The sequence below is a fragment of the Phalacrocorax aristotelis genome, chromosome 1 (assembly GCF_949628215.1).
Source record: "Phalacrocorax aristotelis chromosome 1, bGulAri2.1, whole genome shotgun sequence".
NCBI classification, from domain to species: Eukaryota; Metazoa; Chordata; class Aves; order Suliformes; family Phalacrocoracidae; genus Phalacrocorax; species Phalacrocorax aristotelis.
The window spans coordinates 168,871,692-168,891,507 of record NC_134276.1 but is presented as its reverse complement, the minus strand read 5'-3'; the positions used below and the strand labels follow the sequence as shown (position 1 = coordinate 168,891,507).

The 19,816-nt window shown below is 42.7% G+C and overlaps 1 protein-coding gene across 3 annotated transcripts in view; it reads right to left on the bottom strand.

The window, feature by feature from the left end:
- Positions 1 to 17,349, bottom strand: part of EEA1 (early endosome antigen 1) — a 70,609-nt gene extending 53,260 nt beyond the window's left edge. The window contains exons 1-3 of one of the 3 annotated variants that reach the window (XM_075080662.1): positions 17,172 to 17,349; positions 8,572 to 8,664; positions 5,776 to 5,898 (exon numbers count right to left, since the gene is read on the bottom strand). In XM_075080662.1, the coding sequence (XP_074936763.1) occupies positions 5,776 to 5,898; positions 8,572 to 8,664; positions 17,172 to 17,195 (240 nt within the window). In that variant the 5' untranslated portion in view covers positions 17,196 to 17,349. The remainder of the gene's footprint in view (positions 1 to 5,775; positions 5,899 to 8,571; positions 8,665 to 17,171) is intronic. The other 2 variants (XM_075080661.1, XM_075080665.1) reach the window with 2 other exon arrangements.
- Positions 17,350 to 19,816: the final 2,467 nt, after the last annotated feature.

Genomic DNA, 19,816 nt, shown 5'->3' with positions numbered 1-19,816 from the left:
CAGCTGACCTAACCAATGTGTATACCATATGTAGGGTCAGCATAACAGCTCCCTGAGCTCCATCATCGATAACTAGAGCTTGGCACCTACATATACATGCATTAACTCTGTCTTCATCTGCCAACTGCTTTCTTTTCCCAGAGCTTTAACGAAATGGTCTTTGTAGAGCTAATATGAAATCTTGTCTTAAGTAATTAATGGGTGAAAGAACAGCTTACTTTATGTGAAGCTCTTTTTTCACAAATTAAAGCTGGAGTTATCTGGCAGAAAGATGATGACACTTCTTGAAGGACATTCCATGGGCAAAACAGTTTTTACAGGGTGGAATTCAGATTTGCTTGTATAGTTGGAGTCCAAGTAAAAAGGTACCCTATTTAAGTTTGAAAGTCACTACTACCAAGCTTCCTTAGCATTTTCTTGAAATATCTGACTGTCTAGTCTATTCTCTGATCCCATTTTAATATTGCATAGAACTGAACAAGTGGTCCCATTTTGGCTGCTATGAATGCTGCTGATCTACAGCTGTATGTGGTAGGGAGCCATATAGCACAGAGAGCGTGCACAGACCTCTATTTGCTATAGAAACAGAGCTTCCGCAACATCTTGAATTTTTGTTCCAGCAATTATGTCATGACTCAAGCTTGAAGAACCAAGGAACTTTGCTGTTTTCCACTAAGAAGTCAATTTTATTCCACAAACAACCTTCTTGGAAAATATTTAAGTACTGTGGTGAACACATAAAGAAAAAAACCCAACCCACAAAAAAACCAAACCCCACAGAATTTCAGTATAATTGATACTTTTACCACATGGAAAAGATGAGCGACTATTCTACCATATACATGCTACAGCACAGCATAGTCCAATCCAGTATGCATTTTAGCATGCTTCACATGACCAGGCTTTAAGCTGAAATAAATGTGAGCTTCTGGGTTTCATCTTTGACCTTCCAGAAATACTGGGCCAGCACTCAAGCCTACAGCCTGTTTCCAGGGAGCTGTATGAACAAAAAGCAATAGCTGTGATTCAAGCCCAGAGCTATAACACCTTCCAGCCATGACCTGTGTTTGCCCATGTCTCGGAATCAAGACTTACATTAACAATGCTTTTGCAACTGTATTGGTACAATAAGCTACATGTTGTGGATGAAGTCCAGCATGTTTAAAAATTGAAACTAAGTTCAAGAGCTGTATGGCATGTTCACATGCTCAGAGACATAAACACTCTTCTGGAGTTGATTTTAGGTTGTGTGTGTCACAAATATTTGGAAAAATTCTAAATTCACCATTCATGTTTTTCCACTGCAGGTAAACCTCCACAGTCTTCCCTGATACAAGATACACACCTTCACCAGCATTTAAATACTCAGTCTAAGCTAAAACTCAGATTTCCTCCAGTTACACAGTGACTTAAAGGTTGAAACATTTTACAGGGCAGAAGATTAGGAACTGTATATACTTAGGGCCAGAGGACAGAAACGTACTGATGTTTCAGAGCTGAAAGATGTACCAAGTAGTTTTTAGGTTTTACTTCCCAAATATATATCGAAGCAATTAACTGAAACCTCAGGAAGTGCTCAGAAACAGATTAAACTGTCTGCCTGGACAGCAAGGGCAAGACCACATTTCATAATTTATTTCAGAAGTCTTACATCGTGATAAAAAGAAAATCATGAGATATTTTAAGTTAAAGAATAAAAAGATTAGGTCACCCCCTTTATAAAATGAAAATACACTGACATGTTTTCCATGTCTTTCACCAGAAAAAGCCTCTTCCTCTGTGTTTACATATACAGTAAGACGACAGTGGCTTCTTCAGATAACAACTCTAATCATTAGAAAAGCAGGTAATAAGTTCATGTTTTATATAATCAAGACCTGCAGTCTGTTTCATTTTTACGGTCTGTTTCAATTTTTTCAATTATTTAGCTTTCTGGACAAAAAGAAAAAAGATGTCTTGCTACAGTATATGTTATACCAGACTGCAGACTCGATGTCTTCCCAGAAAAGAAGCTGGATTCTTCCTGAGAAGAATAGAACCAACATAATTTCTAGTTCAGCTCTCTTCTGTTTTTATTACTGTTGATGAGTAAGACTACAATTCTGTCACAACCTACAAGACTACAATTTTGTCATGAATTAGAAATTCTAATCCAGTAGATTCTCTATTTCTTAAAGGAAAGTTGCATCACATGGCCAAGTCATATCAAACCAGTATCTCTAATTCTTCGTTCTCTTAGTATTGTTCAGATGTTTCAGCAAATTAATGTACTAATGTAACTCAACCAATTATTTTTTTTCCTGTGCAAAGCAGGCAAGTACCTCTGACATGAAAACAGCCACTGCAACCTAAGTTCAGAAGCAACCAAAAGAGCAGCCAAAGAGAATAAAATATCAGCATTAAAGCATTGACATGATGATCTGTGGAAAACCAGTTTGCAACATTCCAATGGCAATCATAAAAACAGAAGATGCCATGAATTGCATCTACAATAACAGACAAGTAGGACAACAACCACCATAAAGAATGAGGTATTTTCAAAGAAATTAAAAAAAATTAACACAAAACACGTTTTTGCACAACTAGTATGCCAATTTACACTCTAGGCAACCCTGCTATGAGAAGCCTATTCAGAAAACATCAGGGTCATACCTTGCTTGTATTATTTGAGAAATTGATATTTACTAAACATCTAGAAAGTTATGAAAACTACCCAAAAGAACTGTTTAAAAAGTGCCTTAGGTTTAGCTTAGTTGTAGATAAGACAACAGGTATTATCAGCCACTATATTCTAAATATTGCAAGAGTATCATACAGTGGGGTTTTTTGATGCCTCTGGAGAAACCAGGAAGGGAAGTCTGAACTAAGCCTCTCTAACTGACTCACTGTTTAGATGTCCTGAATGCCCAACAGTCAGGAGACAGTCAGGAAATGCTGGACACAGTTTAAACATGTATCATTCCTTTAGGAAAAAGAAAACAAAACAGAAGGAGCCACACAGCTTTTGTTAGTGACACCACTGTATACATGAAAGTTGGGGAACAATGTCCCTGTTTGGGAATGTGGCAACACGTGCGACTTCCATACAGCATTTGTTTGGCTGAGCTGGCTATATATGGACAGAGACACTTGCCAACATTTTGGTGGTTGTTCCTGCAGCTGAAAAAGCCTTTGTCTTTTAAAGTAAGGCTTCATCAGTGCTTGGGGGGGGCGGGGGGGGAAGATGTGCAGGGAAAAGTATTTCACTGTCGTTTCACCCGTTATATGGTGCGATCCTAGTTTGAGGAACGAGGGCTGCACAGAGAGCTGTTTAAGAGGAAGACCATAAATAAAACTGTAGGTGAGTGGCAAGGATCCTTTCCTACAACAGAACATCAGACACCTTCAGGAACTGCAGGAGTGGACACTTGTAACTGAAGAACAAGACCAACTCTCACTGCAGGGAGGATGGAGATGGGCGAAGGGCAAGGAGAACAGAGGGGCAAATGACCTGGCTTGCTAAAATTTTCATCAGTGGAAGACAGGTTAGTGAAGAAAGCTATAGTCAAAATTAAAAGCAAGGTACTAATGCTTTTTTCAACCAAGTGACAATTTTTCAGGTCTCACAAAGTGTGACTAAATACTGCACTGGCAAAAAAACGGAACTTGGGAGCTTCTTCAGCATTGTTTCCAACAAAATGTATTTGAACTTTTCACAGTAGTATCCGCAAACAAACAGTCTAGGTAAGCCAAACTCATATGTTTCATATGTCTGCTACATAAGATGACATTGGTAATAGATTATATTCTTGTAATGCTGACTCAGGAATGGCAAAGACGGAACAAAGGGCGATAACCTGGTTACATTGCTGCTTCAAGATCACAATGTGCTTGTTGCAAATGCAAACTATCATCTTCCATCAACAAATGCAAACCATCAGCTTCTCAGTAATCAAGTATTTTAAACTTTACATATTAGTATTGATGATAATGATTAACAGATTTCCCCACTCTTTCAATGCTTCTACACATGCTGACATAATAAAAAAATCAAACTGGGAAAAAAATCTATATATATGTTAGCATTCTTTGTTTCTCACCTTTTGCAGATAGTTACTGAATCACTGTACCAAGAAACACAGCTTTAGCAACAGGGAACAACACCAGCTAGAAACAACTGAATTTGCATTTCATGTGCTATACTCAATACACAAGATTTATCAAGGTAAAAAGCTGTAATCAACAACTGGCAAGTAAAAAGTATCGACAAGTAACTGCTGGGGGAGAAACAGAAACTCAAAGTAGGCAAGAACCCACAGTCAACTCCATGAAACTGTTAAACACAACCCAGCTTAAATAAAAGAGTAACTTCAGGTAACCAAATGACCTCTGATGGTTCACATCCCACAGTCTTACTGATATCACATCAGGAATGCCACCTGTCACTGTTAAGTCACAGCTTACTCAAGTAAAGCACTTGCATGGTGACCAGATAATAAAGAAAATAAAAAGGTGACTTGATCACAGAGCACTAAAGATGGTCCCTGCTTCAAATGGAGGCAGTGAGGAGTCAATCAAGAGCCAGCTGTCCTGGCTCTGAGGAGGTCCCCCAGCACCCCAGGAGAGCAGCAAGGGTCAGTTTTACCACAGATCCTTCTCACTTTAACAGGTGACACTTCACCCTTGAAAAGAGATCTCGGGTAACTCTAGGATAATCAGTGTATTGATGGCTTTCATCATCTTTGGGAACAACACCCTACAATTTGAAGTTTTCCCTTCAAAAACTAAGTGTAAATACACATTGAGCGTAGGGAAGGAAAAAAGCACTACTTAGCAACAGCATACAGCAACAAACAATAAAATCACATCACTCACACAGCCTAGAATAGACACTTTGATTCCAAAACTCAACAAGAGTAACATCAGCAGAAAGAATGCAAAACTTCACCTCCATACAAACCCATTTAGTGCATGGCAAGCTGCCCTCCCTTAGAAGCCATCGACTCTCTGAAGGTTCACAGCAGAAAAAAATTCCGTTAGCCATGTGCAGCTTACAGAATCTAAATTCTTCCAAGTGAGGAGTGTAAAACTGCACACTTTGTTTTAACTGTGCAATTTTACACTCTGCAATTGGAAGAATTTACAAATGCACTACTATTTATAATGTCTAGTAACTGAAGCAGCCTTTGCATTTTGTTGGGGGCATAAATAGATTCTGATAAAGTTCTATATAAAAAAGATCGTTTGCATAATTATTTTTAAAATGTTGCTACATAAGGATCTTAAACGTATCCAAGAAGAGAAGCTTCTGAATGTTTTCTATTCCTGTCCTTGGTTTCTTCTTTTACCCAATGCACCTATCTCCCACTAGAAATCTGCTTTAAAAAGAGATAGCTAATAAGAATTCAAAACATTTCTTTTCACAAAGAATATACCAGACCCAATACTGCATTTGTCACTACACTGAGTCTGAAGTGAAGTAAATAAAAAAATGCAAGTCTTATTTGCAAGAAAATCAAACAAAAGCTGTTCAAAAAGAATACATCAGTGACCGCAAGCCTCCCAATACTGCAAATGTTTCAAGTGAGAAACAACTGCAAACCAGAAAGCTAGACATAGACCAATTCTTCTATTGAACGTATACTGTGGAATCATGCATAAGAGATCAAATTACGGTTCAGCAAGGAATCACAAGAAACAATCTAAAAAGCTGACACCCAAGCCACGAGAAAAGATGTATGTTCATTTAAAGCAGCCCATTACCAAAGCTATTGAAACAAAATAAACAAGACCCACAGTAACAGCTGGGATGTCTCGAAGCTCCTGTCTTCCTTCTGCCCCAGTGTGCTCATTCTGGTAATGTTCAGACAGATCAGTGGGAGCTACACACACTTTCATACATAGTGGACAGATGAAGCCCTGTGGAACGTATATTTGTTTTTAAGAAACTAATAAAGACAAAAACGCAGATTTGGAATCAAAAGTTGTTCAAATTCTTATGTGAAACTTCTCTACAATCACCAAAGTCTGTTTTCCTTTTGGAAAGATAGTTTTTGCAAACTGCATGTCAATACCATGGAGAAAACAAGAAGGAACAGTTATTAAGGACAAGAAAATAAACAAATCTAAAATACACTTTAAAAGGTAGCATCATGCTGCATATTACTTTCATGTTTTCCAGACACTCTCAATACCCCCTTCATGTGACAGAGGAATAAGCTGCATAACAAGTTGTGAATGGACCATTATAAGGTATCACATCAGATCCATCACGCAGTTTCGCACAAGGGCGTTCAGGTGTTTCACAAAGAGACACAAGGGTGGTGCAGTGAGATTGCAGAAATACCCCTGTAAATCGATAAGCAAGTGTGCGGCAGCAGGAGAGGCCTAGGTGCCAGCGCAACTGCGCGCCTCGCTGGCGTGCTCACTTAGGGAAAGAGATCCACCTTCCTCAATATAATTTAAAAAACAAAACTCAGCATGCTCACCAGAGATTTACCACGGCCAAAAGTTAAATCGGCTTCTGAAAACCAACAGCCTTACATCTTCAAGATACAAGCTACATGCTTAATCACTGGGAAAAAACAGGAAGAAGAATAAAGTGCTCTGGGCTCTGTCCACGCTGCTGCCTGGAGGATGCCTGCACCTCCATGGCAGAGTGCTACAGAGGCGGGCAGAGCAGACTGAACACAACCCACTGTGCATGCATGGAAAGGTTAAGGCCCCTTCCAAAAAGGATGTCTGTGGCAAATCTGTCTAGCTAATGCAGCCATTACTCCAAGGAAAGCGTACGCATGCGGGTCAACTCACTGCAAGCATGCAGGATTTAGCAACCCTGTACTGCAGGCAGAGTTGCGCTGGGACCTGAGCTACAAAGGTAGGACAGGCTCAAATGTCTCCTCCTTGGGCAGATTGCACAGTGAGTAAGAGACGTATCTAGACTTGATTACAGCTCCATGTGTGATCTGAAGTGCTGATGTGGCCTCAGACGGGACTAAAACAGATTTTCACCTCTCCTCGAGCAAGGAACAGTTTGAATTCAGACCTCACTGCTTTTGTTTCATACTACAATACTCAAAAAACAGAACTGATTTCAGACAAGCTTGAGGAGGTAGGAAAAATGAGAATCTGCACAGATTTAATAATTATTCTCTATTTGAATCTTGCAGCAACACAAATTAGATGATCTAGCCAAGAAACTGGTCTGAAAACAAGTCAGCTGGACTTTTGACTGGAGAACCAGGCAAGAACATAATTATAAAATAGACAGCAAACATTCTGCAAAGTCTGGCTACAGTGCTCCTGGAGAGAAGTTGTCAGAGACATCACGTCAGGCCAGCCGCACAGGAAAATGAAGACCAGCAGAAAGGCTCCAAGTTGCACGCTGTTAGCATGTGAATCTCAGGTGAGTAAAAACCCATCACCAGCTTTGGAGCTCAATTTCAAAGAGATTTTGAAATTATATGCTAAGGAGAACACCCCACTTGTAAATAATGCAACAGACGGTGAAATTATTGGCAAGTAAAAGATACTTTTTCACATTATACGGTACCAACCAAAAGCGACAGAGCTGCCTTTGGTCTGGCCCAGTTATTTGCTTCAGGGACAGTATAAATTTACATACAAAACAGATTTGGACTCACAAATGCATGATGTATAACATGCAGCAAAATATTAAGGAATATCTGATTATACTGACTGTATTAAGTCTTCAAGAAGAAATAACCAGATGCACAGATGGAAGGAAATTAGGACTTTAAACAGCACAGTGAAAAGTTCTCTTATCACTTATCATAGCAAACATAGGAGTATTTGAATCATCATACACTTTATTCAGTGTAAGAAAGGGCACTTTGCTCCCTTTAATGCTGTAATAGGAGTAATTAACCTTGCACTACATTTGTATGCTAAGCTTGAAACATTTTCGAGCTAGGTAATCAGGCTACATTAGCACAAACTTCGACAGCCAGTGAAGTCAGTTTGCATTTTTCAGAGTTAATATTTGACAACACTGTAAATCCAAAGACATTGTAATATGGGATTGAAGCAAGAAATAACAGCTTATTCTGCTGGTTAAGTATGGCATACAGCACATAAAAAATGGATAGGATTTAGAAACGGTAGAGTTACACACCAACACCAAACAAAAACCAACAAGATGTATATTTTACGAGGAGGTGGTTTCCAGTATACATTATCGCTTAGCAGAAGAAAGATCAAAAGAGAGTACAAGTTGTGATAAAATGTTAAGCCCCATTTTTCAGAACTCTCATAAAAGATTTATTAATGAGGAGTCTTAGCTTGTGTCTCATTGCTTTTAATTTTAATAATTCATCTGTAGGATTACAGGAAGGATTGCTTGTGACCATTTAGATATATACACCTAATTAACAGCTACATATTTATATGGCTTAGACACCCTTGTTTTTATTTAAATAACAACCAATCCTTAAAAGAGAAAATAACAACCAGTTCCTCTTTAGTATAGCTGTTATTTAGGTCAGGCATCAAAAGTTACTCCCAACAGCTTCATGGACCAGACAAACAGCACCCAAGGTTTAAGACTCCAGTCCCACGCACAGTGCACGTTACCTCGGAGGAGCCTTCATTGTTCACATCCACGGCATTTCCTGGTGTGGCAGATGAATCGGAATCTGAGCTCTGAGACCCACCTCTACCTGGAGTCTGAAAGAAAGGGGAGACGGAAAAATGAGTGTCTACAGATTGCCTTTAATAAAGCATGGTACGTAGCCTATGCAAAGGCCTCTCTTGTTGGAATACAGAAGTATTTTCTCTCCACAAGAGTAAAGTAGTGAACAAGCTGACAAGCAATTATATATTTTTCAGTGCAACACTTCAACAAAAGCTTTTATCCAAGACTCTCCATGCATCAAAGAACAAGCAGACACCAGAAGCAAAGGCCAGAATTTTAAACCACTTCCCCTCATGAATGCTCAACACAAAACAAAGAATTAGGCTAAGCTCTGCCCTTGTATCGCTCACTCTGAAGTTAAATTAGGTCTCTATATCAAACTGGAAAACACTAGAAATTACAACCTGAACAGTTTCAGAAGTAGCAAACTAGCATCATACTACTTTCTTGATAAGCTTTCTAAAAACTGAACAAGCCTTAAAATATTTGAAGGATGGAAAACTAGAGTGAGAACCCTGTCGATACAAGCACACAAGCAGGTACATTGCCTTGATTTGGAAAAAATAAAAATAAAAATTGAGTGTCAAGCCTGTAGTAAAGTTAAACCATGATAATCATTCAGATAACCTGTAAGAATAAAATCTCCTGAATATGTTGAAAATCAAAACACTGGTATTAATTTGAAAGTACAGATTCAGAGAAAATAAGCAAATAAATTTGAAACATTACTTGATTCAAAATCTGGATGGATGGATGGATGGATCACAACTTATATTCCTTATTTAACTCTGACTTAGATTTGATTTAACTTCTTTTACTCATCTCCAAAATGCCACTACATGACTGATAGCAGAAGAGTTAGCACTCTCAAAGCAAACAGTAAATAAGTTATCTTAATACTGATATGCAATCCTAGTTCCCACAAAGAATAAAAGTCCATTATCCAATTCCATTATGACAATTGCAAATGGGATGTAATAATGCTACCACAGTATTTTAGCCCATCTGGAAATACTTGTAATGTTATAAAGGATTTTCTAATTTAATATAGGGGGATTAAAGAAACAGAATTTTAAATATATAGATTGACATCTAGAAAGGGATAGAAGTAGATAGTTTTAGTTTCTAGATGTCGGTGTCTCCCAAATCTTATTGGTTTAGATTTTTTTTTGCTCAAATATATCCTTTTTTTTTCTTCAGAAAAAGTCAGCTATATAACCTTTTATAAAATATCTGCAGCATGCAGGCTTTTCCATACTTTGAAAATTACAAAACAAAGCAGGAAATTATACTTAAAGAAAGTTCTACTTCCAACTTTCATAAAGATTACAGCCCGTTATTACTGATCAGATTAAAAAAAATATAATAAAAAGGTCAAGTTTGCTGATTAAGAACTTAATTCCCAGTGCCACAGAGTTCAATCTTAGAAAGGTTCTGAAGACTGGCCAAAGAGAAGTGAGGAGGGGTGAAGCAGTGAGCTACTGGGGCTGGCAACAGTTAAGCGTAGGAAAGTACCATCTCTCCTCATTCCAGCCTTCTCTGGGATCATCAGTTAGGTGATCAAAATATACAGGTTTTCCTACTCCGTATCTTTTTTATTTTAGCTGTTTAAGTTCTACTTCTTTATGTTTCTGAAGAAAATAAAAACACAATATAGTTTCCTTCTAGTACAGCATACAAAAGCAATAGGCAAGGTGACACAAGCTCTCCAAGTTAACAGGAGAGGCAAAAAAGGGTGTAAGCAATGAATACAATGCACATGCAAAGCATGTCAAAGTGAAGGCATTAGTACTCCTCCTCCAGGTCACTGATAGAGTCAGTAAACAAGGCGCATCCCAGCATGGACCACATGTGTACGCTCATCAAGTTTCCATATGACATCAAACTGGGAGGACCAGCTGATACACTCAAGGGTAGGGCTGCCATTCAGAGGGCAATTCAACAGGGAAAAATGTGGAGTCCTGATCCTGGGAAGGAAAACCCCTGGCAGCAACACAGGCCACTCTGCTAAAAAGGACTTGGGGCTTGCATCAGACCGCAAGTCGAACAGGAGCCAGCAGCGTGCCCTGGCAGCAGAGAGGGCCACCAGCACCCTGGGTTGTATTAGTAGGAGCCCAGCCAACCCACCAAGCCAAGTGATCATCCCCCACTGGGCCACATCGAGATACTGCACCTAGTTTTGGTTCTCCCAGTCCACGGAGGACATGGATAAACCAGAGTGAGTTCTGCAAAAGGCCACCAAGACAGCTGGGGGTGGAGCACCTGCCCTGTGGGGAGAGGCTGAGGGAACAGGGCTGGCTTAGCAGAGACAGCTTTGGCAGGGCCTAACAGCAGCCCCAACACCACCTATGAGGAGGTCATCAAAAAGAGGAAGCCAGGCTGCTCCCAGCAGCACACAGTGGCAGGACAAGGCACAAAAACTGAAACAAGAGAGGCTCCCACTTGACATACAGAAAAGCTGCTCCAGTGTGGGACCATGCCTGAGCAGCCTGCTCCTGACCTCCAAGCTGGTCCTGCTCACAGCAAGAGCTCAGACTAGAGAGCCCCTGAGCTCCATTCCCACCCAGATTGTTCTGTGATCTCTGAAGTGCTGCCCTGCAGAAACACACGTCCTGCAGGATTGCTCCAAAATGCAAGTTTAGTAACTCCATTAATGAAGACATGGATTTTGTGCATTGACAGTCAGAGGAATAACATCTAAAACAACTGGTAAGGTGTAGCCAAGTTTCTCAGTAAGGCAGATAAGTTAGAATATTGCATCTAATGTTATAAAGTTTTCTTTGGTCTATACAGTTCAAAAGTTCCTTTCCATGCAATCCATAAACCACAATCACACAACCCAGGAGGTAAGGCTCACCTGTGAATCCGTTTTGTGCAAAAACAAACAATCCAAAGAAGATGTATATACATATATATCTACATAAGGGAACATTAAGAGGTCAGGTGTCAAAGCTTTCTTCCATAAAGGAGCTGAACTTTCACGATATAAGAATCAATTCCTTATTGAGAGGAATTTTTAAAAAGGCTCTAGAAATTTGAACATCATAAAAAGGCTTTTGTATGGCAGTTAGCTATGGTAGCTGTTCTGTTCTAGAAAGCCTGAGAACTTGGACCCTCATCTGTCCCAGCATCTACATCCACAAGTAGAAATGGGATGTTTTGAAATAGAGAAAGTGTCAGCATTAAAGTATATGTACTTCTTTACTAATCCCTTACAAGAAATGGAAGCCTTTTGTTCCACTCTTCAGCCTCAAAACCTGAAGAATGTGCCTTCATGTAGCCTTGGACAGAAAGACACTAAAGACAGAGAATGTAAACAAAACTCGATAGCCTGGGCAATGGCAAGAGGAGATCGTCCAACCGTCTCTTTAGACAGGCAGCACATATCTCCGCTTTTGCAATACCTGAGCGCATGCTTTCAGCATACCTAATGAAGAGCCATCTTGTCTAGACTGCACTCTTCCTAGAAAGGCTGGACTAGATGATCCCTGAGGTCCCTTCCAACCTGGGATTCTGTGAATCGTTTCATCCCAAAACCAAGAATCTTCTGTGACAACATTTTCTTTGCCTTATATCATAACTTCTTATACAACACTACTGTGCATTGTTAATCGCCCATCACATTTCACCCCAGAGTTGGCTGCATTTCACAATGAGATTTGCATATTAAATTCTGCTAGTTCTAGCACTACAAACTGGAGAATATTACAACCTCCAGGATGAAAGCTCTTATAGTACAAGTACAGTGTTATTACTATGTGGTTGATTAAAGTGTTTGCTTTATAAAACACTTTAGGCATGCTATAATCACACTAAAATGCACTGCACGGCATGTCTTATTGCACGCAATAGACAAGACAGAAATTTTAAACAGTACCTGGTAAAATCCTTTTAGCCTTTCAAAAAACAACCTGCTCCCTTTAAACGACAGAGTATAATTCCAAGGTAGATTTAGAAAAGTTTGTATGAATAGGTGGCATTTTCTGGTGAGTGGCATGCACAAGGAAGACAGATGGGAAGGAAAAGAGGTCATTAAGTAACTTTCAAGATTGGGAGAAACACCCTATAACATCCATTTGCAAAGTAATACAGACTAGCAAGAAAAATTTAATACACATTTGGAAGGATGTTATGGAAACCGAGACCATAAAAGCAATTAACTTATCTTTCAAGTCTGTAATATAATTCAAACATCCTTCACCAGCCAAACAAAGAATGGGAGATTGGGAATATTTTCTTTTAATTGATCATTGCATGACCAAATAAGTTCACACACACGTTTAAGCTTGGCTCCCAGACCACTGTTATATCACGTTCCATAAAATAAAATAAAGCACAACACATTGAACAATGCAGACTTTGTGAACTAAGGAAAGATTCACAATGATGCTCTTTGTTTCCAGTTGGACTATACAGGGGAGAAAACTTATGAATCCCATAGGAAAAGTAATTTTTCACACAGGCTTCTCTATATGTATTTTTAGATAATTAACATTTGACCCTCAAAGGCATACCTGGAGTTGAAAGACTGAGGCAAAAGCAGTCTCTCACCCAGCATATTTCTTTCCTAGCTGTAGTTTACTTTGCAGAGAAGCATGCGTTTCTACTACTAGCACTAGAGTTGTAGAAGTAATATGCTAAACTTCATAATGTTGTTCTCTGTGTTTTCTCAAAACTGCAAGCTAATATAAAGAAGCATCATTAACAACAAAAAGGACGACAACGATTGCAGCTTGTTTTCTGAAAACATTCATGTAATGAATGAGTTGAGCTAATGCATTAAAATGATAGAGTATGAATATGGATCGCTACCGTGTCATTTTTGCATAGTCATTTATCTGTCTATAGCTACACTCCATTCAGTTATGATACTCTTTTCAGCAGTCTTAAATTCAGAATAAATTAAACCTTTGAAAAAATATGTTAAGCCTTGAGGAAGTCTGAATATGGATTTATACAGTTTTCCCAGCACAGATTTAAATACTACAGAAGGGTACTATTGTCCAAATGTATTAAGGTCCCAAAACAACAAACAAGACAAAAGAATGAGAAGAAGGTCAAAGCCCCTGTTATCAAACAACTCTTAGTGCTAGAAACAGTACAGTGTAATACAGAACAGTAATATTGTTTAGTTCTAAAGAGGTGTGATGGCTATTTTATGACTCCATAAAATGAAATGACTCCTGACTTCATAGGGCACAAAGCCTTTCTTTCCCATCGCGCCATCGGTTCCACACAAGCAGGCCTTGCACTCAGGAAGAGGCACACGTGCTCCCTTCAACCCCACAGGGAGGGCACGAGCACAGCTGCAGTTCAGCGTCTGAGAAAATACGATATTTAGCAAGCCCTGCAATTATAAACGTAAAAAAGAAAATTATAGGTAAGGCACAAGACACCAATCATCCCAGACAGACTCCCAGCTCCTGAGCTGGGAGTAAGAGAAAAGGTGACTGCGCTACCCAAGCTACAGAAATGCCTGCAAAGCCCTGCTCTCTACCTAGACTCCAAGATCCCGACACCAAGAACTCGAGCACTGTTAGAGCAATAGGATCTTACCACCCAAACACAGTACAACCGCTAACAGTTGCAGACAGCCAGTTAAACGCAAAGAATGAAGACAAAACCCAATGTAAACAGTAGTCACACTGCCCCAACAGATGACTCCTTCACTACAAAGCATGAGCGATGGGAAGAAGGCTCATGGGAAAGTCAAAGTAATCAGTTTTCCACCAGCTGAAAATAAATGCCTCCTCCTTACAAAAAGTGGGTTTTTTCCTCTTGTTTTTCAAGTTTTGGTATCTTGCAAATATGAGAAGCGAGCTCTGCTTTAACAGACCAGAGGCAACAGCCACTGTCTCACTAGCAGAGAGGGGACACAATGGCCGCAAAGGGCCTTCAGAGTTGAACACAATAAAGAGAGCTCTCTGAAGAATCCGCTGACAAAAAAAATCAAAATACCTGGGCAGGAAAAATGTCTCGGACATTCCACATAGATGCCTTTTGGGAAAGACTGCCTTTTTCTAGATCAGCATCACAAACAATGCATGAAACTGAAAAGTGGCAAGAATGAATACAAGGTGGTTTTACGGTGCAAACATACAGAGCAGGGAAACAGCTTCCAGGGAAATGACCTAAAACAAGGACCTAGTTGAGGACAGCTTGGAGATACCAACCTCAAAAACTAAATGAGCAGTGCCCAGTAGCAACTGGTACATAATACTTTCTATTTCAAAAATATGCCAAAGTCACCATGAAGATGTTTTAAAAAACAGAAATAACAACTGTGGAAGAAATAAAAAGGTGAACAGGGAACTGAAGAAGTATAAAAAAAAAAGAAACATCTGATGTTTTAAAACTTCAGGAACCAGAATTTCAATGAAATGACTAAAACTAGAAATAGTATCTATGTAGCTTCTGTCTGCTTCCTTTGCAGCTTGATGGCCTGCTGAGTTGCAAAAAAAAAAAAAAAAAAAAAAGTAATAAAGAATTCCTTTTTTTTAAAACATACTTTCGTAACTACTCAAGTTACATCACCAGTAATGAAATGACTAACCAACTGGCTAGAAAGGATGGCATCACTTATAATCAAATAATAAACCCAATGCATACACAAGAAACTGCGTTTCAGTGACTGGAAGGTGGGGGGTTTATGCCAGCTACATTAATGATGCACAAGAAAAGGGTCAAGAGGAGGTTCCTTGGTCTTCAAATTACTGCCTCAGATTGGTGAAAGATTTTAATACTTACGCTACTTTGCTTTATGAACAAATCTGACAGCAAGCTAAGGCTCAGTATTAACACCGAAGTACACTGGAAGTCTTTTCGTACTTTGCCAGCCGCAGACTGTAAGGCAGAAAGGTACATACGAGGTTGTACATACAATCACTACTTTATTAAGAGGGCTTTAGGCCTTTTACAAAGAGGTGGATTTTTAAAAGCACAGTTATTTGCATCAATTAAAAGATTAATACCTTTAAAAATCTTGGCATTTCTCTATTTATTTTTTGGGCAGGAAGAAGCCTGTTTCACCTGTGTTGGCAATTAGCTGGGCTGCAATCCTGTAATTTTTGGGAGTCACTGGGGAATAGTTATTTGTCTAAACTTTTCAGAAAGGATGGCTGTTTCTAACACAAAAAAAAACTTTTGCCCTGACTTCAGGTTTTTATAGGAACTGTTTAGCTGAACTTATACTTGGTGGCAAATTTCCTTTGGCACTGGAGCAAGCTTTTTCCTACATCATAGAAGCTTCCCTTGACGGCCTGTTATTTCTCAGAATCAATAAACACCCAGTTAAATGATGCCAATATTTAATTAGATCCGTATTATATCCCTGCTTGTTAGCAGGGCTTCCCATTAAACTTCAGGAAGGAAGTTCTTCCCTGTAAACACGAAGTTCCAAATAGACCACAAGCGATCTCCACCTGCTCGGGGCCTATGACTGAAAAACAATTTGAGGCACACTTTACACTGGGAAGAAGTCGGCGGTATGCATGCCGATGTACCTTCTTCCCCTCTGTTGACTCTCACCCTTGCAGCAACGCTTCCTTGCATGGCAGGTAAGAAAAGCATAAAACACCCTTTCACGGAGGCGTTACACAGACGGAGCACTTCGAAGGAAACACCAGGCAGAACACCACGGGCAGGTGGTTTCCCCTCTTATCCGTCAGCGCCTTCTGCACGACACCGCTCTCCTGCGGTGCGGGATCTGGAGCGCTGCCTTCCCACCGCCGGCGTGACTCAACCCTTTTCGATGCATCCCCCAGCCGGGCGCCAGCGAGCCCCGCGCCAGGCCGACACCTGCCCTTCGCCAGCTCCCACCCCAGCCACCAGCGAAACGCAAGGCGGCCAGCACCGCCGCGCAGACACGCGAGGGTTTTGGAAGGCGAGAAGGGTTTCATAAACGACTGTCACAACTTGGCTTTTCAAACCAGCCCAAGCTGCCGGAAAAGCCAGTTCCGAAACGAAGGGAGAGGGCTGGCCGGTGGCCGCTGGGCTGCTTCCGGCCCCCGCGGAGCAAACCCCGGTCCCCGCGGCGGCTCTCCCCAGGCTGGGCTTCCCGTGAGCCTGCCCGAAGCGCGGGCGGCCCGCTGCCGCGGCGGCGGGCAGAGGCGACGCCACGCTGCGGGAAGGAGCCACGCCGGGGCAGGGCCGCCCCTCGCCCCAGCCACAGGCCCCTGGCCCCGCCGCGGGGGCCCGCCCGCCGCCGGTACCCCCGCCCAGCCCGGGGGACGCCGCCGCCCCCAGCCGGGACGCGGCGCGGGAGCGCGGGCCCCTCCCGTCCCGTCCCGCCTCGTCGGAGCTGGGGCCGTCCCCTGCGGCGGGCGAGAAGATCACGGCCTCCGCGGCCGCCACGGGCCTACCCCGGCCCCTGCGCCCCGGGCCGGGCCGGTGGCTCCGGCCCCGCCGCGGGGAGCCCGGCCCCGAGCCCGGCCGGCACCAGGAAGCGGCACCTCCCCGCCGCGCCACGGCACGGAACGGCACAGCGAGGCAAGACACACCGCCCTCGCCGGCGCCGCCGGGGCGGGTCTCGCTGCCTTACCCGCTGGAGAATCCGCCTGAACATGGTGGCGGAGCCCGGATGCCGCCGGGCGGCCGCGGCCAGGCCGAGGGGGAAGCCGCGGGGCCCCGCGCAGCGCCAGCGCCGCCCCCGCCCCGCAGGAGCCCGGCGCGGCCCGATCGCCCCGCCACAGCCGCCGCGGCCGGGGAGGCGGGGCAGCCGCCGGGGCGGGACCGCACCGCGCCGCGCCGCGCCGCCCCGGGGAGGGACGGGCGGAGACGGGGCCGCCGCCGCCCGGCCGGGGGAACGTGTGAGGGTGCCCGGCGGGGGCTGCGCCCCCATCTCCTCCGCGGAGGCCCGGGCCGGGCTCCTTCCCTCCCGCCGCGGCGGGCCCAGCACCGCAGCTCTCGGAGGCGTCCCGGCTGCCGAGGGCAAGGCGCGGAGAGGGGAGGACAGCGGTCTCTGCCGCCGCTCGTCCGGCCGGCAGTGCCCGCGCAGCCCACTGCCTGGCGGGAGGCCGGGCGGCTTTCCCGTCCCCGGCAGCGCGGCCTTCTCCCCTCGGGGGCTGCCCGGGCGGCGGCGGGGCCCCTCGCTGCTGGCATTCCTCCGGAATCGGGCCCCGGCCGGGGGAAGGAAACGCGCTCTAGTGCCCACTCGCAGCTGGGACTCAGTGGATGAGGCGAAGCGCGAAGGCAGCTCCGCGTTTATTTTGTCAGTCGTGCGGTATTGAGAGTACTGAGGAATGCACGTTCCAGGAGTATTGTTAGGGCATTCTGTTTCGAATAATTAACTGGGAATTTACTTCTGAAGGAGCAGTTGCTTCCTTCAAGCCCTGAACTGAAAAGGCAGCCTTGTGGCATGACCCATTAAGTGATTTTTAAATATCAGGAAAGAATATTTTGCTCACACAAGCACACACCTACCTTCAAAAAAAGTACAGCCCAAAAACATCAGTTCAACCGAGAAAGAATCTGTATCTGTAGGTAGTGAGGCAAAAGCCTGGCCAGGAGAGTTGCTGGAATACCAGTACCCTCTATAATCTGTAATTCAACACACCGCTGTTCCCTGTTCTATTCAAAAGCTGCATCTTTTAATACTGGATGCAAGTCAAAGGGTCATGAGTAAATAATAAACCTGTTCAATGACTAATTGTGCTGAGTGGAGCAAATATAGCAGAGCACCAGCTGTTCTGCAAAGATTGAAAACATTTTTTCCACTCAAAGGCTGACATATCTAAGTGCTCTAAAATCCTCAGATTTAGCATGAGTTACGAGCACATGACCAGAAGTATTCGGCTGCAGCAGCTTAGGGCTAGAGGCACAGCAGCGTTATGTGTCTGAGCTCAGTTTATTCCAGCTACAGGCTCCAGTGTGTTCCACGCTAGTGTCATTTGGTCCACAACTGGGGCGGGTTAAAAGTGCACACGCAGTTGGTATCGGCTTCAGCTGATAAGCAGTGATATCTTTGGTCACATCCATTATATCATTTTCATTTATGTGTACATAGTACAAAGTGGCTTTGAAATTTGACATACTGTAAGGCAGTAATGAGGTTTGTTTCTGAATTTTGTACGTGGGATTAACAATGGGAAAAGGATTGTTCTTGCACGGCCGTACAGTTCCTTAAATATCTAGGCTGTAGACATTTACTCTAAATTTAATCAAAATGACTGCAAATTTTAATACCTCACCCCCTTTACCAGATATTTCAACAAGAGCAATCGACAGCCTAGACGATGAACTGTTGGAAAGTGCTATTTGCCATACCCAGGTGAGTTAAGCAGCCCATCTTTGCAACACATCTTTTACTCTCTCAGGTTAGCAATTCCTGAGGGCTCAGAGGAAGATGACAGAGGTTTGAGGACACTAGTTAGAAGTCTTGCATCAGAAGAGGATTTTCTTAGGCAGGTCTTGCAAGGAAATGCGTGATCCTTTATTTGTGTGGATGTCTGTTTGAACATATGCATCTGTCTGCACCCTTCCACCCGTCATTTCCTCAGTAACTTATAAATCCATGGGCCAGTTTCAATCAAATACAACAGAGCCAGATAGGCTTAAAGATATTAAGTATCTACAAATTTAAATAGGTGGCCAGGGAGAGGAGAGAGACCTTATTGATTCCCACCTGTAAAGGAAAGACCATGTTGTGACTGTGTCTTCTAAATACCAGAGAATGCACACAAAAATTCACCCCTAGGGCAGAGACCTAGAAAAAAAAAAGATTAAATCGTTCCCATTTCCAGTGGAAGACCTTGGGTTTAATTATGGTGTGTATGGTAATGCCTATGAATTCATATGATGTGCTGCCCTTATACTGAAATCTCAGGCTGCTAGAATATAGTTCATGTCCTCAGGTGTGGGAGTTATAAATTTTCATTTCATCGCCCCTCATAAACTGTGAGGGGCTTGGTGACAGGAGAGTTAAAAGGTGCCTTCTTATGGAGTCCATTGGTGGCAGAAAGTGTCAGACCACAGGCATGGCACAGACTGTCCTAGATCCAGCAGGAAGCAAGTATTTCATCCTCTAAACAGATGCCAAAGGCTGAAAGTCCAAACTACATCAACCTCTTGCATACCTGCAGAAGCCAGCATGCTTTTATTTCAGTAGAGATCCAAAATCAATCTTTTGACTGTACAAGCAGTATTCAGGATGGCCCAGCATGCACCAACACTGCTCAGATGTTCCAA